The sequence below is a fragment of the Acanthopagrus latus genome, chromosome 19, assembly GCF_904848185.1.
Source record: "Acanthopagrus latus isolate v.2019 chromosome 19, fAcaLat1.1, whole genome shotgun sequence".
Classification (NCBI taxonomy): Eukaryota; Metazoa; Chordata; class Actinopteri; order Spariformes; family Sparidae; genus Acanthopagrus; species Acanthopagrus latus.
In genome coordinates, this window is record NC_051057.1 from 11,639,507 (window position 1) to 11,664,083 (window position 24,577).

General features: G+C 41.6%; 1 protein-coding gene across 2 annotated transcripts in view; it reads left to right on the forward strand.

The window, feature by feature from the left end:
* The window catches only part of cntnap2a (contactin associated protein 2a), a 309,254-nt gene that overhangs the window by 271,735 nt on the left and 12,942 nt on the right, over positions 1–24,577 (forward strand). Inside the window, exons 20-24 of one of the 2 annotated variants that reach the window (XM_037079757.1) lie at positions 370–399; positions 3,619–3,855; positions 8,100–8,333; positions 8,979–9,112; positions 16,670–16,763. In XM_037079757.1, coding sequence (XP_036935652.1) covers positions 370–399; positions 3,619–3,855; positions 8,100–8,333; positions 8,979–9,112; positions 16,670–16,763 — 729 coding nt within the window. The remainder of the gene's footprint in view (positions 1–369; positions 400–3,618; positions 3,856–8,099; positions 8,334–8,978; positions 9,113–16,669; positions 16,764–24,577) is intronic. The other variant, XM_037079758.1, reaches the window with a different exon arrangement.

Consider the following 24,577-nt stretch of genomic DNA (forward strand, 5'->3'; position numbering starts at 1 on the left):
TGTTTACTGCACAGTGGCTCATTTGCTCTAATGGCCTTGAGAGTAAATGTTATACCATCAGCCTGCTGTCATTTACTTCAGACTGTTAACTTTTAGTTCGCCAATTCACTTCATACATGCACATAACTGTAAATCTCTCCGTGTTGTATTCATTTAATGCCACCGTCTGTTCATTTGATTTCCCTCATGATTAATGCTCACATCCACACTTTTTTATGGTTTTGCATGTTTTTGTGTTTTTTCTCTCATGGTTGGATTGTTTTGTCTTTCTTTTCTACTCTGTTTATTTTGTCTTTGCCTCGCCTTTGTCTTCATGGATCGACATCTTGCTTGTTGCCACTCACTGCATGTGTGCGACACCTGTCACAGGAAAACCAGCCTCGCTCACCTGCCAAGACAGTAGGTAACATTTAATGATTATATTGAAATGAAGTGTCCCTCTGGCATAGATGCAAATATAACAACACAGTACACACGAACACATGCATGAAGACCTCACCCACTGTTCAAACAGAGTGTGTTTTCCTTATCCGATTTTCTTCCAGCGTTGATTAAACTTTAGCCAGGATTTATCTTCTGAAATGTGACTGCTCATGCACTGCGCTACTTTTTTTGATTTATACTCTACATTAACACGTAGGTGTGAGGAATTACTGTAGAGTCTTGTTTATTGCAGTACACAAGAACAATTTCCATGCAGGGATCCATCTGAAGTAAACCCATTATGAACCTTTAAAAGAGATAGTCAGGGAAGAAAAACATTGCTGCAACCCAACAGATATAAAGCACTGGGCCGGTAAAATGGGATTTATATGATAATATCTAACCCCCCTGGAAATTCTGGTGGGCAGGGGAGGCTTCTGGAATGGCATTTAGGCCGTATGAATCAAAAATACTCATCTAAAACCAATACAAATGGCATCCTAAAGTAATAAACATGGAGTGGGTGAAGATCGTTCAGGGGATCTCCTCAGTGTTGAGCAGGAAACAGACAAACGGATAGATATAGGGCACACAACTATTCTATTAATCCACTCATACAATGATAATAAAGGAAGAGGTGCAGCAGATGTGAAGCCTGTAGGTCTAAATGGGGAATTTAGTTATGTGGTTGGATCAGGCATATATATATATATATATATATATATATATGCGAGTATATGTGTGTGTGTGTATCTATGTATATATATATATATATATATATATAAATATACTGTATATATATATATATATATATACTGTATATATATATATATATATATATATATATATATATATATATATGCGAGTATATGTGTGTGTGTGTATCTATGTATATATATATATATAAAAATATATATATATATATATATATATATATATATATATATATAGGCGTGTATGTGTGTGTGTGTGTTTCTATGTATGTATGTAAGTTAGAATTTAGATAGATAGATAGATAGATAGATAGATAGATAGATAGATAGATAGATAGATAGATAGTGTATGTTCATCCCTGTAACTGTATACATATTGCAGGGGTTTATTCTGCAGTGCATTATTACTCAGTAATGTAGAATCCACACCAACATATAACCACACAGTAGAGGAATGAAACATTAGAGGTCAAAAGGCCTCATTCTGTGATTTCTCTTTTAATCAGGAAGTTGGCTGCATATTGTGTGTGTGTGTGTGTGTGTGTGTGTGTGTGTGTGTGTGTGTGTGTGTGAGTGTGTGTGTGTGTGTGTGTGTGTGTGTGTGTGTGTGTGTGTGTGTGCGTGCGTGCGTGTGTGTACAGTACAGTATGCATATAAATATGTTTGCTCATTAGCACATACCCGTGCTAACATACCCTTGAGCCACACACAGCGCATCCGTAGATATGTAGGTGGAAACACATGCACATGAGTGTTTAGCTTTTAATTACTGCTTATGAGTCTGAATTTATACGTCCATGTCAGTATTTCTGTGTCATGCCATGGTCTTATGTGCTTGAGTTTGTGTGTACATGTAGATATGAACTCTGAAGCCTGACCAATACTCAAAATATTAGGCTGATACTGAGATTTAAGAGGATTGAACATTAAACAACATAATGATTTATCAGTGTGGTAAGATGTTTTTTTAATCTGTTTGGCAAGAATACATCAGATTTGGTTGCAACAAAAGATCAATTTTAATTGAGGAGTAACCTAAATTCTCAACAATTACAGTAAACGTAAATATACAATTACAAGATGCATTGGAAATCAAATTCTTGTAAGAAATATACCCAAATATTGCACAACATCAGATTTTTGCCAACAGCGTGTGCCACCATATCTACCAAAGCAGGTGATTAGCCAAGATTGACTCTAGTCAGTATCAGTCAGGCTCTATTACACACCATTTGTGATTTATACAGAGATCGCATCCACCTGTATTTGTGAGTGTGTGTGTGTGTGTGTGTGTTTGTGAGTCTCTGTGTGTGTGAGAGTCTGTGTGTGTGTGTGTGTGTGTATGTGTGTGTGTCTGTGTCTGTGTCTGTGCACGTGTCCACCTCGGTCTCCGTAGGCCTCAGAGCCTGCTGTCCATTTAATCAGAGACTGATTTAGACCTGGGTAAACAGGTGGCAGAAACCTCCAGCCAATCAGTGGTACAAAATAGATTAATTAACAGGCCTACAAAAAGTCAAATTCATTGTGGGAATGAAAAGAGGAGAATGTGTGTGAAAGCGCAGCTGCACCGTGATGGGTGAATACTGCATAAAAGTCAAAAGACATACTATTAGTAACATTATCTGTGTTGTAGCTGCGTGGCTAACCTGGCAGACGTGTGCATGAGAATGCAGCTGTTGAGGAAGGACACTGTGCGTGTCAGAGTGTGTCTCCTTATCACATCTTCTTGAATGGATGCATCTACGTAATCCGAAAGGATGCAATTGGGAGGTTTTAATAACTAAAATGCCCCTCGGCTCTTGTTAATGATAGTGTGCGTGAGTGTGCGCCAATACTCGTGTGTTTATCCATACGGTGTAACCGTCCTCTGTGGGTGAGCTTGTGTACGTTAGAATCCATACCTGTGGGTGTATGTTTATGAGTGTGTTTATTGCTATAGTCATTTAGGTCCACATTAATCTATTTAACACCCCTACTCTGTCCAATATAATGGGTAGTTAGACTGTAATGGTGCAAGGCCAGAATGACGATGGAAGCACTTTAGAGGAATGGCTATCGACACCCCAAGGCTAAGCATTGATGCGTCTATTGACTCCTTCAAGTCAGGTGCGCTGTGTGTGGCATGTTTTTAAATGTGCGTGTTGGATGTAGTATACATGCATTCGTGAATCCATTTGCATGTGTACGCGTGTGAGATGTTCATTAAGACACTGTGTTCATTAGGCTGTTTTAATTAGTGAAGAAATCGAACGAGTTGAAGGTTGTTTCAAGAGCGGCGTCACAGTCGGAGCGATTAACGTGACATCAGTGGCTTCCTCCGGGCGTTGGGATGTTAACGTTTTCTAAGGAGATTAAAACAGCCTCTTGCATTCAAAATGACTCCCATGACCCTGGCTTCCGTTCGCCCTCCCTTCCTTTACTTTATTTGTTTTCCTTCCTGCCTCACAATGCCACATTTTCCCACTTTCCCCTCGCTTCTCAGGTGCTGCAGGCGGACAGAGGGGGTTCCTGGGCTGTATTCGAGCCCTACGGATGAACGGCATCACCCTCGATCTGGAAGAGAGGGCCAAGGTCACCCCTGGGGTCAAGCCCGGTTGCCAAGGCCACTGCACCAGTTTTGGGATGTACTGCCGGAACGGCGGGAAGTGCGTGGAGAAGTACAACGGCTACTTGTGTGACTGCACCGCCACTGCCTACGACGGCCCTTTCTGCACCAGAGGTGAGAGGCATTTTATGAAAGACGATTTCAGTCTCTGATGGGAGATCATATGACTGAATGTAAATGCCACTAAAAGTGCGTCACACTGCGTCTCATCTTCAAAACCTCAATTCTGAGACAAATCTGTCTCTCCCTGTGTGGGCTTTCAGTTATTTTTTTTTTACGTCCAATTTTATTTCTCTTTTTGCCAGCGCTGTAGGGTTTTTTGCAATTCCCTAAGGTATCTAACAGTAGACGATAACAGATTCTTTTCTTCTTTTATTCCTTTGCTCAAAACCTTTGTTTGAGGAAGGGCACCTTTATGAAGCCACATTATCACAGGAATAGTCACACCTCCGTTCACAAAACCAGAATCTCAGAGCATCAGGATTAATGCTGGAGTAGTTGTGTTACAGTGAGCTTCATTGCCTCACAGCCCACTGTGATTTTATTTTTGCTGCACTCTCTGATTGTCCTGACTACCTATTCAGTTTGGAGCTGTCTGTGTGGAAAGTGTTTGGGTTTATGATAAAAGGCATCGATTGAGAGTGATATTGTGCTTACTCACCAATTCTCCCTGACTTTAAAGTGCGCTCACTGAATGATAAAACACGGAGCTTATAGATCAAACTGAAAAACAAATATGCAAGTCTGTTGCGTAAGCACCAGGTATCTCTAGGTTTTTTGAAGTTCGGAGATCAGAATTGTCACACGGCTCCTGCGTTGTGGCATATTGCTTAGACATTGTGTTTGTTTCACAGGGATTCATTAGATACAGCATTAAAGTTCCACTTTCCAAAACAAGTTTTCATAAAACGCTCTGGGGAGAAGAGCAGCGGTGCTGTCAGAGGCTTTCTGCTAGCTCCCAGTCAGAGAGTTGATCCCCGACACGTGAATTAATTTGTTTCCTAAAGCCGAATAGTGTTTTTCCCCTGTGCTAGTGGCGGGGAGGGGTGACAAGATGACAGAAAAGCAAAGTGTGTATGTGTGCGTGCGTATGTGTGTTTGCCAGGGAAGAGGGTGACAGTGTGTGATGATATGCTAGTGTAAGACATGAGAAGACCTCCTCTGAATTCTGTCATAACCAATCAGCCATTTCGGGATTAAAAGAATAGAGATTACTGTCTGCGTGAGGGTGTGTGTGTGTGTGTGTGTGTGTGTGTGTGTGTGTGTGTGTGTGTGTGTGCATGCGTGCCTGTGTATTTGGCTGTGTGTATGTCATAAGAAGATGGAGGCAAAGAAAGGGAGAGAGCACACCCTTGTGTCTGTTTGTTTCTGTGCATGTCTCCTCCTTCCTTCACTTTCACTCATCACTGCTTCAGGTCTTCATCTCCCTCTCCTTCTCCCCTTTCCTTTACCCGCATTTGCGTTTCCCTTTTCCCATCACTATTCTTACACTTCTTTTCTTCTTCTCTTGTCTCATCTCCTCTCCCTTCCCTTTCCATTTTATTTATGACTCATCCCTCCCTATTTTTGCTTCTCTTTGTGCCGCTCTCCTCCCATAAAAATCCTCTCTGTCTTCCCCACCTCTGCTTTTCTCTTCTCCTTGTTTGCAGTTTTCCTTCGTTTCCTTCACCTATTCCTTCCTTCTCATCATCCCTAAATCCACCCTTCCTCTCCTTTCCTCAATTTTGTCTGGTTTCCCTCCTCTTGTTCTCGCCTGCACTGCCTTTCTTCTCCCTCTTCTTTAACTCTTTCCCCTGCAAACGTTCACTTCCTGCCAGCCTCTTCCCCCTTCTTGTCTCTTCTCCGGCCCTCTCCTTTGTTCCTTCCACTCCCAGTTGCCTCTCTCCTGTTTTCTCTTTCTGAATTTCTACCCTTCACTCTCTTTAATCTCCCCCTCTCTCCCCATTCTCCCAGCGAGTGAAAAATGCATGAAGCCAGCCATAATTGCATAGTGCATTTCCATTGTATCCATATTTACACGCTGCTCAGGGGACCCCACCGTATTATTATTACACACTCTCATTCTTCTGCTTTTCTGCCCTTGAGGGTCACAGTGTGCACATGTACATACATAAACATGGGTACGCACACACACACACACACACACACACACACACACACACACACCTGTAGAGGTTTGCGCGTTTGCACAAATTCACTTTCCAAAACTTCTTCTTCATGCGCTGACATAAAACACACACACACACACACACACACACACACACACACACACACACACACACACACACACACACACACACACACTCACACACACACATAAAGAGTCCCTGCCCTGGAGCAGAGTTTTCTCATTCCCTCTTATGCTTCCAGACAATGTGTGTGTTGCTGCTGAGGCTCTGGGCAGATATTCTGAGTCTGTCTTCTTTTCTTTTTTTTACAGACAGGCCCCACATAATCTACAATATGTGTGAAAAAAAAGATAAAATGTGAGAATGTTTAGCTTTTAAAGTGAAGAGGATGGCGAGATAGAGAGATCGCAGTGTGCCACGTGGGAGCTTATTTTAGAAAAGACTTGTACAGTAGTAAATGGTGAGAGACAAATTTTGATCTTGTTTGCATTGTGCCATGACTTTCACGAATGTCTATAGATTTAAAGAACAATTTTGTGAGGAATACATTTTGCATGTTTTTTATGAAGATAAAATACCATTTAGATTTGTGTAAAATCACTCACCTCGGCACAGAAAACCAATAAAAAAAAGGTGAAATCACAACAAGTCAGGTCATACTGACAGCTGCAGTTATGTGAACTGAGAGTCAGTCAGTGCTGTGGTCAAATCTACCAATGACATAATAGAAATGCCTCTGAAAATGCATGAATTTTAAGATAGCCGTTCGGAAACAAAAATACTTCATTTTAAATTTCTAAATAAAACGAAGTACTACTCGCATTTAGAAACAATAAGCAGTATGTCTCACCAAGTGTGAAATTGGAACTAGAGCAAAAGCTGCCGTGCTTTTGAATATTATAATCACAAGAGGTTAATAGTCAGGTCTTCACATATGAACGCAGCTGTGAGGTAAGAAGCAATTTATCCATAGACGCTGTGGCTTGTTTTGTGCATTTGTCTTGTCGATATTGTGTTATGAGAATTCAGTGAAGCGTGCCGCTTTGATGGAAATACTGCACTTTGTCTTATTTAAGTCTGATTCATTTAATACCCAGCAGCATGGATTTTGGCAGACACTGAACAATCCAGCGGTATCACAAAACAAAGTGTGAACAGGCTATCCGAAATCTTGACAAGCTCTCTGCCTAGTTAACACAGAACAATTGGTAAAATGTTCCCTCCAGCTTTAAATTCTACCAGTGCACAGCAGAACAGAGGATAAAATTGGGGTGTAGCTAAATAGAGGTGAGATTTAGCCTATATGCCAATACTAGTCAGAGGACTTGTTATTCTCTGGTAATAAGCCTATTAAATTTAAGTAATGTAGCTTGAAGTATTTATCGTAATGTGTCTGCTGGGTGACGATGGGTGAAGTGAAGCTTTGAAGCAAGATGCGTAAATGTGTTCACTTTGTATTCTTCGCCTGCACTGGCTGTAGCTTTACATTTTCACTGCTGACACTGAAGGAGAGGCAAACTTGTCAAAAAATATTCCATGACATTTACACACACACACACACACACACACACATACGCACACACACACACACACACACATGCAACCTTTGAGCCGCTGCTCCCGCCGAAGCCATTCTCCTTCATTTCACGCACATTTTGCCTTTTGTCTCCCTTGTTACTGACACATGGACACTGTGCATGCGTGCCCGCAGACACACACGAGGAGGATGACGGGAGAATAGAAAAAAAAAAAACAGATCCCGTCTTCTGAACACTTGATTACAAGAATCAATAAGCCCCCTGGAATAACTGGAATATGCCGTTAAGTCTGTTGTACTGGTAAACAATGCATTGTTTGGTTTCAGATGCTGGAGAGCAGCAATTTAACACCCACTTTACTACACCTCATGAACGCGGCCAAATTTATGTGTGTGCTTACCTCTCCCTGGCAATATAACAAGTCTACCCTGTTGAGTCTTGGAATGTGTGAGTTTCCCTGTGGCGTCCGTCTGATGGAAGGTGTTTTTCATCTTTTTCCTTCTATCTTTACTTCTGTCAGTTCTTTCTTACGCGTCGATGCAATCTGTTGTGATTTGCATAGCTTCATGAAATATGTTAATTCTACTGTTTGTGGTGTAGACATATCGACAAGCAATACTTAACTGCATTTGTGTTTGTTCACCTCCTTGCATTTCTTGTGTTTATACAATTTTTCTGTCGTCTCACCCAGATGTCGGAGGTTTCTTTGAAGCAGGAACGCTGGTCAAGTACAACTTCATGCCTGAAGCAGTTGCGGGAGCCAGCAGGGACACAAAGATTGTGACGCACCAGCTGACGCCGCATGAAGTGAATCTGACACAGGAGGAAGTGGCCTTTAGCTTCAGCACTTCCAATGCTCCAGCCATTCTGATGTACGTCAGCTCCAAGACGCAGGACTATCTGGCTGTTGTTTTAAGGCAGAATGGTAAGATCCCCACACAGAGGTTGTATCCAAAGTCTGCTCTCGGTAATGCTTGTTAGCGCTGCAAAGTACATTTTTTAAAGGCTGTTCCTGCAGCACAGTTCGGAAAGTTCTATAATCTCTGAAAATCCTCCTCAGTCAGCGGCCTCCCGCCGAGTCGCTGACAGGCAGCTGAGGGCTTTGATAATGTAGAATTAAAATTTTACACTGCCATCTAGCGTTTCAGCAATCAATGTCTGTAATCAGCCAAATGAAATTAGAAATCACTCATGCTGCCAAGGGGTGTTCATGCCCCCCCCACCCAAAAAAAAAAAAATTAAGGCCCTGGGACAGTAAATAGCTATAAATCCCTGCCAGGCTTTCCCAACTATTCCTCATCCCTGCTCGCAACCATCACTTCAGAGGGAAAAAATGCAAACAAACTTGATTTAAATAGTAGTTCTAAAGGTCATCAAGAAGTACAACACTAACTCCCTATGGAGTCGTTAGCAATCATGTTTTTTACAGTCATTGCTAGAAAACATAGGTGTTTATTGTGATCTCATGCCTCTGTCGTTTTACAGAGGTGTAAAAGGAGCTGATGGGCAGAGATGTGAAGTGTCATACAACCTCACCACTCTTCACACCCCTTGGCTTGTGTGTCTTCAGGTTCGCTGCAGGTGCGGTATAACCTGGGAGGTCTGAGGGAGCCGTTTGCTATAGATGTGGACCAGCGTAACCTCGCCAACGGACAGCCACATAGCATCAACATGTCGCGAGTCGACAGGAGCATCACCATCCAGGTACAGGCCTCAAACACACACACCTGAGTACTCTTAAATACATTTTGTTATGCTCAAAACCAGAAAGCTCTGTGTTTATATTTCAAGCTCCTACTAACAAGCAGCCATGGAGTGCATGCGATTGCCGGCCAGCTACGTGCTTTCAAAACACTCAGTCAGGAGTGCACAATCACAGAGGCCCGGCCAGTGTTAGCTCAGTGGTTTGCATTGAGTCACCGTCCTGCAGTGTCCTGCTCTGTTCTCCACTGTGATGAAACTGCCACTGTTAATCCACTTCCAGTAGACAGCCTAAGTATAGCAAAAGAGAGAATACATCGATCTGTGTGTGTGTTTGCATGAGTGCAGGCTGTTGTGTGACTGTGGCTGCATATATTTGCGTGTGAATGTATGTATGCATTATTGAAGAGCGTGCGTGGCTGTGTGTGTGTGTGTGTGTGTGAGATGGAGAAAGAAAGACCGCATGTTTGCGCCTGTGCATGTGTTTGTGTTTATGCTTGTGTGTCTTTGTTTGTATGTGTGTGTTTGTGAGTGTTGCGGGGAGGTGGTGGCTTGCTTGTGTGCTATTGCAGCTAAACAGCTTAGTGCAAATCAATACAGCCAGGCCTCAGTCAGTGGCTGTCAAGAAGGGAGTGAGAATTCAGCTAAACTATTACAGACTTGGTTCGGGGCTGAAATGTTCAGATTTGGCTGCAGGCAGCAATTTAAGGAAACCACCTTTAAAATGGAGTTTGTTATTATCATTTGCTTCTGGATACGAATACATTGATAAAAAAATTTAAAATGCAATTCCTCTCCGAAAGCAATCCAAGGCACACAGTGTGGTTTGTGCAAAACGAAGATATGCATTTAAAATGACCAATATGTGTAGTGGAATTGGTCGTGAGGTAGCCACCCTAACCCTAACTCTAGTTATATGTGTGTTGTCGTTTTCTAAAATGAGAACCAAAAAGTGCAGTTGTCAAGACTTGAACTCTACACAATATGCACATACACGTCTGTAAGGAATCCAGAGAGTGACTCATCCACAGATTCACCTTTGGAAAGCCCACCGACCCACTAATGGACAGAGGGCGGCACGGCATTAACCAGAAACATTGACCCTCCCTTCCTCCCTGCCAAATCGGTGTGTGTCAATAATTTTGTGTCACCCCACTTTTACAAATGTCTCCAGCTATCTGATCGCACACTATATTGTTTATTCTGTATGGATTGCAATGCTCATGCTGACAGAACCACATTTCCCTGCAGGCGTCAATGAAGTTTGATCTTATCTATGCATCATCTTATCCATGCGGCACGTATGATGTTGTATAAGTAAACATAGGGAGATATAATGCCAATGGGGAGACATTGCACAGATAATCCAATCGCTGTTTTACCACGTTAGAAGAATTTAAGTATGACGGGAAGAACGAAAGTGTTTTACATGACTTACAACATGTTTGCAGGGCATTTAAATACATGTAGAACATGAAAGGGGAATGAGTGGAATAATATAGATATGACTAGAGACATTATAATGAAGAGTGAATGAAGAGGTCTTTAATAAATGGATGAGTTTCTTTACTTGAATTAGTCTTATCTAGAGAGTTTGGTGCTGTACGTATCACGCAATATAGACAGTAAACGTTCAGTTGTGTGCCCTCTGATTCTGGCAACAGTGGTCGAGATGTCACCCCTCTGTCGTGATAATTGGAGATCCAAATGAAGCCTCCTCACTGTTGCTTTCATTAAGGTGAAATATACGGTTGGCCAAAACGATTTGCAGTACAGTTACAAAACGATAATCGTTTGATTGCACATGCTCATGGATCTATGACCCCATCCATACTGGAATCTCATCACCTGCACTGAAGCCCCACAGTGAAAAATCTCCCGACGGCGAGAAAATTACATCGAAACATCCAATGGGAAGTCGTCCTCATTTTCCAAGCAAATCACATCTTGCAGCGGCTGATCACCCCGGTGGGAGCACTTTTACATAACACATTTCTTTTTACTGGCATGGAAAGTGATTGGAGCAACTGGACGTAGGCTCTTTGCAGCTCAGGCGCACGAATGCATGCACACCCTGTCTTCTTCCACTGGTTGATCGCAGTTTAGTTGTATCTAGATATCGATGTCCCGCCCAGCGTTCAGTGTGTGACTGAAATATTAACTATCAGGCACATATCCCCAGTTTACCACTCCCCGTGTGCACAGGCTGCACTCTAAATAACAATCCTTTGAATATTTTTGTACTCAAATGATGGGTTCGGCACTTAAACATTAAAGACTCTTCAGAGAATTAAGAGCAACGCTGGTGGGCATAATTTGGATTCCAGAAAAAAAATGAATCAGTAAAGGAACTGTGGTGGGAGGTATGGAGAGAGAAAAAAATAGATGAAGTTTGTAGATAGGGCATGAAAAGTAGAGCCAGAAGGTGTGCTAACAAAGATAACTTTTATGAGCGAAACTTTTTCATGTTGCCTTGCTGCCTCGGGCTCTTTCCAAGGTACAAACATCCACGCGTAAACAGATGCGGACATGCATACCAACAGACGCACAAGCAAGATCTTGTCAGGTCAACTCACTACAAAGGCTTCACACTGCTACACTACAAAATCAACTTTACTCAGTCTAATTCGTCTGTCCACTCCACTTCTCTCCCCCTATCTCTCCATACCTCCGCCGTCTACCTTCTCGTGCCTTTGAGGGGTTTCTGGTAATAGTTTATTTACTTCTTGCCCGGAACCATGACGGCAGCTCACATTCTCGCTAACGAGTTGCGAGGAGCGGAACGTTTTTCTGCCCAGGATGACAGCAGCAAGAGAAACGCTCAGCAAGACTAGGGAGTGAGAACATGGCCCTGACAGGAGTTCTCAGGCTGCTTGCTTGGTTCTCAGACACAGCATACACAGAAAAGTTATCGCTATCAAATCCACTTGTCCTGGTGTAGATGCCACGATCATATCAGACCAAGAGTTGTGATGTGTCGGATGTCTGAACCTCTAAAATGTCTGTTTCATGAAAAAAAAAAAAAAGGATCACACGAGCACTGGAAGGGTTCATGAATCATCAGTCATCTTTCAGTTTATTGTTCTGGTTTAACAGCCTGCTGTGGTTCACTTTCATGCCCCTCCTCCACCAAAGTAGCTCTGGGTTTTGAGCCAGTTTTGTTCAAGGTTATTTCAGTCATCTCGAGCAAACTAGCTGCGTTTCTACCAGTCTTGAGCAGAGCCCTCATAATAATGGATCTGCCTTTAATGGATGGTGTTGCACAGAATGACGTATTTTTTTAGGCTAACCTGAGAGTGGTTCTACTTACAAAAAAAAAAAAAAAATAGTTGGATTTTTCAGTTGGATTTTGGATTATTACAGAAAAAAAGTTCATGATACTTGTTCAGCAAGATCATTCTCACAAATGAACGTCACCACTGTCATTATATTCATACCAGAAACACTAGAATAGTTTGCAACTAAACTGCAATAAAGACGGATAATGATTTAGTCTCTGTGTTCGGCATAATGACATTTAATATTCCCAACAACCTCTGTGGTCTCATTTCGCCACTTGGCCACTTGTTAGCATCTGTTGTTTGTTGTACATATTTTATGTAAAACAAAATGTGAAAAATCTCTTAAGCTGTGTTCACCACAGACATTATTTTAACCAAAAAACTATTGACTTAGAGGCGATGAAACATGAAGTTCAAAATGCCAACTTTTTCCCAGGGGTTAGGACTAATTCCTGTGGCACTCAATACACAACAACCTGAAGAGCAACGTGTCACTTCCTTTGAACTTTCATTCAACACTCGTCAGGTTGCCAGAAATTAGACTCCAAATGAAAGCTAATGTTGCTCTGCATCTACTGCACGAGTAAATGAGCAGCTAATGCTAATTGCTATAGCAACTTCAAAGGCAGTGATATGTCAGCGCTGTGTTTATGGCTTCTTTACGCTGCCCCCAGGAGGCTCTGAAAGTAATTAGCACAGGTTTAAACAGTCATTGCCACATATCTTCGGACCTTTTCTATAATGTATCTGTTAGACGGAGCTTTTAGCACTTCCACTGCTTTTTAATGTTCAGACTGAATTACCATAAAATGAGATGAAACTGAATCACAAATTGCATTGTGCATTAAAGCCTACAACGGCATTATTTTTACAGCTCACGATCAGCGTTTGAGAAGTAATTATTATTTGGCTAACATGCTCAACAGACTTTATTGTAGCTGCTTTCATCTGAGATGCGCCAACAAGCGTGAGAGGCAGAGATATGAGTCAGACGCAATAAAAGTCTGCTATGCTGGTGGCCCTGCCAGTGGATCAAATTCAATTTCCAGGCTAAAAGAGCGAGTCAAGTGTTTACCTGAGGCTGCAGAGGTCTCAGTTCTCCGCTATCAGGGCTGCAAATCTTAAAGGTATTTAGACGAGCAACTGTTTAGTTTAAAGACACGACAGAGAACAAGTGGGAAGACAAGTAGGAGGGTTGTAATTGGAATCTGAGAGTACAAGGAGCAGAAGAGAGATGGAGAGCGAACGCAAAAGAAAGGAATAGAGAGACAGAGACAGAGAGAGAAAGAGAGAGGGAGAGAGAGAGGATGGGGTTGAAAGAGAAAGATGGTTTCTTCGGATAAAGAAAGTAGACCCACAAAATATGATAACAAAGAACACTTTGATGCTTTCAGGTTATCTAACACCTTCATAGTCCTGAGGGCTTATTTCAGCGTGTGGATTTACATATGCAAACAAACACCTGCCGAAATGTACATGCAGACATACACAGAGCAGTGCTCAAAGCCAGGGTGTTTGGATTTTTAAGCTGTCTGTGAGGTCTCTTCAGGTTAGCTCGCTATCAAAGACGCACCAAGGCTGGATCAAAATAAATTCCCATCTCTCCATCTTTGGCTTTCCCTTTTCTCTCAACCTCTCACACACTGAGAGGGTTTAAAGATGAAAGCGAGGAATCCCTTCAGGCACCAGACAGCTCATCTCTGTCTCCCGCTTCTCCTCTTTACGTCGCTGATGGTTGTTGCTGCAGTCGGCGTCACTGGCGTGAGCGTCTCGCTTTTGCCGGGACGAGACAATAATTCAAGAGTTTGCTTGATAATGATGTTTCACTTTCTTAAAAAGAAAACAAATTAGCATTTATTTGTGCTTAGCTTCTCTAATGTTTAATCTGTGATGGGGGGTTTTTTTTGGTCCCTCAGATGTCATTAAGGAAACAGAACTGCTGTGAAAGAGAGAAAGCGCTCAGCCTACTGTAAATTAGTTTGAATATATACAGCACATTGTCTAAATTAGATTCTTTCTTAGCACATAGTTAGGGAAATAGATTTCACCCATTGTTAATTTTCTCTTTGTCTAACCCCTTATTACTTTGCTTATGTAAGCTTTATGTAACCCAAGGAGAAAATGGTGTTGTCTAAATGGTGCGGCACAAAAGGAAAGGATCCCAATAATTGCGGTTGTAATTGACAAACTTTGGTTAAAATGAGGTTTCTTCGCTGCCTGTCTCACTCCGTGGACCATTTTGTGGGGTTTTGGGACTCCGACCACCATCCCTGACTGTGAAGCCAATTTGTTTTCACAGATAAAAAGTAAATAAGCTGAGCGCAATTTAATTGTGCCCCATTATCCCACCCTCCAGTCACCATGGAAAACAAAACCCACACAATGCTCCACTGAGACCAGGCGTTTGGAAAGAATCAAATTAGGATATGCTGTGTGTGTTTGCACACACTTGTGTGTGTGTGTAGGGAGAAAGAGGGAGAAAATAGTCTGGAAGCATAGTGGGTGGAGTGATTTTCCTCTATGGGAGGCCTCCAACCTGTAAACAAGAGAGGAGAGCACACACACACACACACACATACACACACGAATCTCAACCAATTCGTGACAGTCGAGCCCGGCTCCCGGCTAACAGGTCGCGACAGCTATTCAACACATGAATGGAACAAATTTCCAGTAAAACACACGCTAACAAAAGTCATTGTTTCCAATCAGCCTCCCCTCTCCCGGCTCCAGCCCGTCATCCTGCAGACCAGTGTGCGCCGAGATACAGTTCTCCTGCGAGCCGAGGGAAGGGAAGGAGGAAGATCTTTTATTTCTGGGGCGCACCAAAACCAATTTGCGGGGTTGAAATGATTCTCGTCAATAGCAACGGCTGCAGCCTTCAAGCTAATTAGAAACTTCAGTGAAACAGCAATAACAAGTTAATTATGTTGCAGGGATATTAAAGTCGTGTATTCCCTCCCTCCATCACCCCTCCCTGCTCTCACATCTCCACCGACGCTCATCTTTGTAAACACGCTGCTTGTTCTCTCTCTGTGTTTTAGGTTCTGGGGAGAAGCTTTGAACCCCACCACGGACTTCAGAGATTGCACCGATGTGTGCTCATTTACGTCTAGTTCTTGTGAAGAGCTGTTTGTTTGCGGGGGTCATTATGGAAGATCGCTTTTCAGTTTGCGTTCAGCCGTGACTGGCTTGACTAAACAAAAATGGGGGGGAAAAAATGAATTAACGGCTTTCCAAATAAGAGGTTTCCTTTAATCATCTCGAGTGATGCTTTGAACTGAGGATCAGTTCTCATAAAGTATTTGCAGTGAGGATAGATGTGTCCTCATTGGTATTTTTAACAGGGATAGGGCTCTGTAGATGACGCTCAGTATTATGGGGATTTTCACACATTTATCTCACACTGTTTAGAGAATGGTGAAAGAAAGATGATAAAAGTTGTGAAAGATGAAGTGAATAATAAATTAATCAAGAATAAAGGTACATTTCTTTGAGAGAAGACTTGAATCATCTGGGTGCAAGTCCTGTAAAGTATCCCCCACATGCCAAATTTTTTCGGTGCAGCATAACCTGTCTTTAAAACCACTCAATCAACTTTCAATCAAACAAAAGTGGATTTCGAGACGAATGCACACTGACGCCTCCCTTCACAAAGGTTAATTGAATAAGACAGCAATAAAAGATAAGAAGTCAGTGTAATAAAAGATAATACTAGCAGTAGAAATAAAGACGGACATTAAAATATGAAACACCACACATAAAAATGGATTAAAATTAAAAATGGAATGTTAATAGGATGAAATGAATTTTAATGATAAACAGTAAAGTATACTGCGATAAGAACAATATCTGTGATGTGTGGCTGAGACACAGTGATTATTCTTTATGCCTTGAAGTAAGAAACTGACTCTCAGATTAGTTTTTGATAGCAAACATGTTTCAGACCTAGTGTCTGACTTTGATCACAATTCATGGGAAAAATATCAGGGACTGTTAACCAAGTGGTTTCCGTTTTGCGGATTCCCTGCCATTTTGAAACCACAAGGGGGAGCCGTTAAGCTTTTTGATTGTGCTGTTTGGTTGCTGACTGCAATGAATTACAACCTCTTCTTCATCGTCTTGTGTACTCTGTTTAATGTGCTGAGGCAGGTCTTTTTAAAAGGCTGTGGTAAGTAGTTTTGGATCCAGACTCTCTTTAAAATGCAGATACTCATATATTATCCTTCTCTCTCTCTCTCTCTCTGTCTGTCTCTTGCTCTCTCTCCCACTGTTTCAGCTGGACCATTATCCTCCTGTCAGCTACACCCTCCCCGATGCCTCAGACACACAGTTCAACCTGGTCAAGACGCTGTTCTTGGGCAAAGTGTTTGGTGAGTGTCTCTCAGCTCGTCTGAGCCTTTTCCCACTCATGCCTGATTTAAAATGAACCATCTTCACACAATGAACTCCATCATGATTCAAGCTACCTGTTTAGTAGTGAGTGTGCCGGATTGTTAAGGAGCTCAGGTTTCTAATCTTCCAACTAATCGTTGTAATTTTTAATGAGTGAGCGTCCAATCGCTGTTATTCAGTTTGCACAAAATTGGGTTTTCAGGATGATAAAACATTTGTGCAGATATTAAAATGTAATTGAATTATGTAGGTTTTACCTAATCCCCAACTGGAGCTCCCAGTTTATCCACTTGTGTCAAGAGGTAATCAGTTGATCCCTTCTTTCCAAAAGTAAAAACCTGGACTTGAAATGTGAACACAGGGTTGTTTTTTCAGCTGTTGTCATATTTAGGTTCTCAGTCATGTGTTTATGAAGTATATATAATTGTTATACTGTTCTGTTTCTGTAATTTCACACTAAGTTAAACCCCTATGGACTCACTCATGGTTCCTTAAACCACAAAAATGGAGACAAAAAGATAAATTAATTCAAATCCAAATGCACACAAACAACCCACAGCCAGCTCTACCTGCTTCTGCGTTCTGTCGTTCATGAGAAAATTGGCTGCAATTGCTGATTTTGTCCACCAGAGGCCATCAGAGGGCTTCAGACGGATGTTGGTGCAGCACATGTTCCCAGCTGCAGTAACCTCTGCCAACATGGGTGTGTGCAGAACATTTGTGGCCAATGAGTTTACGTAATCTTGCAAATACTATATTAGGATGGAAAGCTGTTGCCTCGCATTAGACTGAAGGGGATACTGATGTTTCTTACAGCTAATTTCCCCGGCTTTGAAAAGGAGTCTAAAATTAAGAAAATACAACAGTTAACATTGGTAACGGAGCAACACTTGACTAAGAAGGCATGATATTTCCAAGCAAACTATTTCAGTTTGTAATTTAAAGGTACACACTTATAAAATGATAATAAGTTTATCCAACTAGTATTTCTGGTGCCAACTCACAAGGGTAACTGCGTTTAATCGACTACTTACAGAGGCACTTGGTACAGTACAGAACATATAGACACATTAAAAAAACCTCAAGTGGACAAAAACAATATATTTGGATCATCTGTAGCAACCATTATCAGTATATTTAGAGCTGAGGCAGACATTTATATCAGCAATTGTCATAACAAAAATGAGCAGTTAGCATCCTGCACATCCCCTTTGTATCTATCAGTTTATTTCACATCCCCTGTTCCATGTGTTTCTTCAGGAATCAGAACGCCCAGGTTCACCCAGGGCGTCATGCAAGCTAGGACCGCCACTGGCTCATCCGTCTAACCGACTAATCACACGCATCCCCAGTGTCGGATTCCCTAAGTGCTTGACCAGCTTTGATAGCTGTCTGAGCAAAATAATCCCCAGGTTTACTTTGATGTAGCTATTTAGGTCGCTCAGCCACAGCTATTTTGACAGATTGCTGGTAGCACTGAAGCTCTGAAGCTGATTAAAAGGTGATGTTTAGCATCAGTTTATTTTTTTCCAGTGGATTTACTGAGACCAAAGGTCTTAAAAGAGGCATTAATCATCTGCACAAACACCTTAGACTTACAGTAATTATCCTAATTTACAACAGCCAATTACTAATTACTACGTATTTGCTTCTTGTAAGTAATAGCTATAGTTGATGGCTTGATTAGATTGGTTTTATAGCTTCATTAATTACCTATACTTTACCTCAGCCAGAAGGTTGTATCTCAATATGTGTGCAGCTTGCTCTCTTCTATTCTGTCCTGGTTTCCTTTTTCTCCTGTCTTCCCCTCCTTTTCCCCTTATCTCTTTTGTCCTCTACCTCGAGTGCTGAGAAAGTCAGTGAGGTTGAAGTAATGGCTGACTTCACTTACCAGCCAGAACTATCGACTGCTGCACACACCCGCAGAACCCCTGGGAATACAACACTGTGCATGCAGACACAAATAACAGCCATCCATCTAACCAACCCCGAATTACACAGTGCAGATGCTTTAAGGACACACAGGTCAGAGTCACTTCACAGGAGAAAAACAGGAACAATTCGGAGAGCCATCTTTTCATATGAAGCCAGTAGACTCGACATAGTCAGCCCAGTCTCTGACATTGTAGGAAACATCATAAAAGAATAATAGATACAGACATAGCAAGGGGAGAGTGAAGTAATTAGATTGAACAGGGAGGAGGAAAACAGAAGGATGACAGGAATGTTGCGATGAGGAAAACAGAGACAAAGAGGAAACGCAAACAAAAGCCATCATTTGATTTTACACATCTCATCAGATCTGTTTCACTTCTGTGTTGGGACCGCAGAGACAAGAGAGGCTGTCAGGCTGCTATCAGATTCTCTATTTCTGGGAGACAGAGACTCTGTGTTTGGTCCAGCAGACACACACACACACACACACACACACACGCACACACACACACTGATCACAGCGACATCTCCTCCATCTCCTCAGTCTGCCGATTGTGGGACAAGATAAGTTGGCTAGAATAAAGATAGTGGAAAATAAGTGAGGTAAACATTAAAGAGCATAGAGATGCACAGATAACAACACTGAAGTCATCATTATTACACAGTTAAAATGTGGGATTTATTTTCCATTGACTATCTCCTTAAATAACAATTCTGTACAATGAGCTTGTCTACCTATGTCTGCTCCCAAGGTTAACACTAAAGACTATCGATTCAGGCCCCAAAATCCAATAACCCTTTATTCGGCCCTTCATTAACTGATCCTACCTTTTGCAAGCAGGCTGCACAGTGTATGAATACCATAAAATACCTCTGTAGTGATGGAGTATGTTTATTATTTTAAACCAATTTGGCCCACCTAATTTATTCTTTCGTTGTTTCTTCCACATTAGACACTGTGCTCATAAGCAGTTCCTTTCTTTCCCTCCCTAATTTCCTTTGTGCCTCGAGGTTTACAAGTCTTAACTGTTAACATAACAACAGATTAAACAGATTTCTACCATTGTAATCATGTAAACACATGCACGAGATGATTCACCCAAGACACAGGAACACACACCGCTATGATACTGAACAATTTCAGAGTGACAACGCTAGAAACATGTGGGATCAAATGTGACTTCAGAACAATAAACAGATAAGAAGGCAGACTTTTGTCATCAATGGGTTACACTTGTTTGAGCTATCTGAAGATATTAATCGTCAGTCCACTCACCAAAGTGATAAATGTCAGTTATTGCCAATGGGGATTTCTTCATCTGTTTGGGTTCAATTTTACATTGTGTGTTATGACAATGTTGTTCTTATGGTCAGTTAGGTTAAGGCACAGAAAACCACTTGGTTAGGGTTAGGAAACAATCATATTTCAGCTTAGAATTCTTGCTTTTGTTGCCACAAGTGAAGCTGGAGATGTCCCAGGGTCTCGTCAAAAACATCTTGTCTTGTTGCTGCAAGCGCAGCCAGAAATGTCCCGACCCTCTGCAAGAATATCCGTTTTTTGTCGTCGCAAACGCGGTCAAAGATGTCCCGGTCTCCTTAAAAAATATATATAGTGTCACGCTTTCAAATGTTGACACTTGATCTCAAACACTGGCTTGGCAGCCTCCTTGTCTGTTGGCCCCCTGCTCGCCCCTCAACCTCCCCATATGAAAGTCAGGTCAAGTTTTGTAGAATTGTCAGCATGCTACAAAGGGCCATGACACGTTAAAAACCACTCACAGTGTTGGAATAATTTCATTGTCCTCCTTTTATAACTATCGACCTTGGTCTGCAGACAAAAGTCGTATTCATGTTGTTAATAGTATAATCATATAACTGTTCTACACAAATACCCTACATCTGGTTGATGTAGGGTACTTGTACTTGATACAGGTTAGCTTGCCCACAAGAGAAATGTCCACACTGCTTGAAGTAGCAGTAAAAGCAAAAAACAGACATCACCTCATATTCAAAGTTTCATCTATGTGTTTTATTCCTGTATATAAAAATAGAGTCAGGCTACATTGCTGTGGTCTGCACAATGTCTATTTAATTGTGTTTGTGTAATGTTTGCTGGAGCTGTCGGTGTGGATGTCTTCAGGTTCGGGGTCATGAGATCTACTGTTTGCCACCAAGGGTAATTGTGCTTAAGTGATATTGATCATGAAACACGAGGATGATTCAGCACATGTAACGGCATGCTGCTGTAACTGCTGCGGCCTGATGTTTAATGTTATAGTGCGCAGTGTTCAGAGGGGAACTGTACACTTACATCAGTGCTGAACAGCAAGCATATTTATAGGTGTAGGGTTAGGATGTAGGTGTGCACGTCTTTTCTTCCACGATGCAATCCATGTGTGTGTGTCCGTGTGTGTGTGTTAGGTGTTCGGTGTGTGGGTTGATGTATTGCGCATGGGTCTGTCCTCCCTAGATCGCTGTGTCCCAGTGGAATAGATGGGGGAGATGAGTCATACATTAGCCAGAGCAGCAGGCACGCTCCCAACCCAGTCCTCAGTGCTACAAATCTGTCTGTGAGCGTGTGTGTGTGTGTGTGTGTGTGTGTGTGTGTGTGTGTGTGTGTGTGTGTGTGTGTGTGTGTGTGTGTGTGTGTGTGTGTGTGTGTGTGTGTGCGTGCACATGAGTGTATCTGTCTGAGGAAATAGATTCAGAGCCAAAGGCAGAAAGAGAGAGCAAGAAAAAAATACACTGTGACACTGTGAAAGTGCTATTAGAGACAGATGATTGTAGCCCTGAGGGTGCTTGTAAAGGACATGTACATCAGTCCCACACTGAAATTCTGATTTCTCTCATCTATTTTTTTTTCCTCTATTCCCTGAGTCTCTCTCATGCTGTTAACTCTTTCCACACACATTTCACGCGTAGCTCCCCGTGGATGCTGCCAATTATTTCACGCAGGTTCGAAGGCATCTCGGCATTTTAAGGTATAATGGGTTTTTTCTGGGAGACATTTTTCTGACTTTTTTTTTGGGGGGGGGGGGTGTCTTTTTCAACATTTAGAGATTTTTTTTTCTACGTTTTTATTTTTTAATTGCACCTTTTATCATTTCACACTCACTCAACAGTCACATTTTAAGGCACTTAAAGTGGATATTGCTGTCTTCTGAAGTGGGGTTGTTCCAGCTACTTAGTTAATCTATAGCTCACAGTAGATGGTTGTTGGCGCACACGAGAGAGAGAAGCAAAGTACTGCTATCGACAGGGGAGGCAGCAAAATGTACTTTATTGGCCAGAAAAGGCTCAATGCCAGCTTAAGTGTACTCTACATGTGAAATATGTACACCATCAGACAGCCCATTCCAGCAGTGAACCGAAGCCGATATATCACCGCCAGACTCTTTGACATTACTGGACATTGTACCTTGCAGATCAAAACTTACCTCTTAAAATGCTGAAGCCACACAATGAGACAAACAAGCTAACCCACCAAAGCGGCGGTACATCAGTGACCCTTGTGTTCTACAAGGTTGAATTATTGCTTTTGTCAAAGGAGCTTGTGGCTTTGAAGAGAGCATAGATGTATGTAAAAGCTTCAGTTTCCAATCAGAAAGGTGAAGCGGTGAAAATATTCTAAAATAGTGTTCGCATAAACTGTTCCTTTTTTAAGGAAATGTACTTCATACAACCACACTACAAAACAAATCCTCCCTTTAAGAAAACTATAATTAAGGTTAAGGAAAAACCTTTTAACAATCACAACTTGCTATAATCAAATAATGTCATCACTGCACATGTACGTAGATCTGTTCACTGAATAATTTGTCCCTCTCCAATAATCCATCTGTCAATATGTTTTACGGCAAATCAAGATAATGTCAGTTTTTGACATGGAAATCAGGGTGGGTTTTAGTCTGTAAAATTAATACAATACATTTTTTTAAGGAGCATAGGTATAATCACTGTGCAAGTGTTTTGTATTGATATATGATATGTGACTGACATTATTTGATAACCAAATAGAAAATATGTTTAAGCTCCCAACTGTGAATAATGACATGAAAAAATCCCTCTAATCCCTGAGGTAAGATTGTCTGATCATGCAAATATAAATACATAATTCATTCCAAAATTAAGATGTAAGATGTAGGGTTTCTGCATTTAAATGTCTAAAAATAACTTTGTTGTATACCTTGTTGTTTCCAATAATGTTTAAACCCAGAGAAATCCATTATTTTAATCAAGGTGTTGATGCATTTCAGTTGGTTGCCCAGCACTATAAATTCTGTGAGAGAGTCAGAGAGTGAGGAGGGAAGTCAGCAAACACGACTTAACATGCCATGAATAAGGCTTTAAAACATTTGCTCATCTGTGGACACTTCTGCCCAGTAGGTGAGTTGTAAGCTGATTTTTACGGCTATTATTAGCCTGCCACAGATATACCGGTATCAGCCTATATATTGTCTGACCTTTATAAAATCTACAAATACAGAATGGAGAAAGTCACTCCAGCAGGGTGCATTTCAACGGGGGATAAAACAGCTAGTATCACTAATGGTTAAACTGCAAGCCAGCACAAAAATGACAATTACCAACATAACATAAGCCACCAAGTTCTGAACAGACACACTAAAGACACTTACAAAAAGTTAAAGTTACAAAACATTTAGTTTTAGAACATAAACAGCAAACTTACTATTAATATTAAACTGTCAGAAAAAACTAATCTCTGAAAAACCTTGAACATTACTGAAAATAAAAATGTGCGTCTGCTACAGGTTTTATTCTGCCCTCCGTACGGCATCATACCATGAATGTATAAAGAACCCCAGCGGGAACGTTTCAGAAGCGGAGCCTTTTGCCTGGCCGACTTTGTTGACCTTGTAATTTTTCTTTTTTCTACAATCGGGAGTCTTTACAGGGTGTTCTATTTTGAAAACTGACCGCATGCTCTATGCCGTCCCTGTGTCTCTGACTTCCTGACGGCGCGATCTGCTCTGTGCAGCTTGTTGCGACGTTCATCAAAAATAGACCAGGCAGCCGGATCGCAAAGCAGCCGTGCCCGGCTTGACATCACTGTGCATCGGAGCTGATCGTGGCCGCCTGTGATTTGTAACACACTATCCGCTACTAGGTGATGGAGACTGATGGCAGTCAACAAGGGGGGATGCTTTTTGTTTTTTTTGCTAACAAGTGGGACGGCATCCCCCCTCATCCCCCCTCAAATCGCCTACTGCTTCTGCCTGAGTCACATAGATAGATTTTCATAAGCAGTGGTTGTTTGTTTAACAATGAAGATAGCTCCCACAATCCCACGCTACTTACATCTTTTGTTTTGCTTTGATAAGATAGATAGATAGATAGATACTTTATTGATCCCGGAGGAAATTCAAGAAAAAGATTTTAAAAAAAAAAAGATAAACCGCTATCAGCAGAAATTACATACTGTGTACTGTTAGATCCCATGTTTTCCCCTGTCTAGGAGGCACTTGACCAGCTCTCAGTTATAAAGGGATAGATCCTTAAACCTACAAGAGGTTGTTTTAAAAGTGGGAATTTAAATAGGGATTTGTTAAGCTGGGAGTGAGGAGACTTGCCTAGCTTCTCACTGCCTGAGTCCGAGCATCTACTCTGCTTCCTCTGGTTTTGGCACCTGACATGAATAACCCTTGAGTCTCACGCCCGTTAATTGCAGTTCTCCTCTAAATGATCTGTGCACTTGGTATGGTGCTAGGTTTGATTTAAACCCTAAGGGACTGTTTCAATTTGTTTGGCTAGAGTAACCTTTAAGAACATACAAGAGATTTTGCACACTTAACACTAACTTTTTACTTCCATCAAAGAGACATAAATCAATGTCATT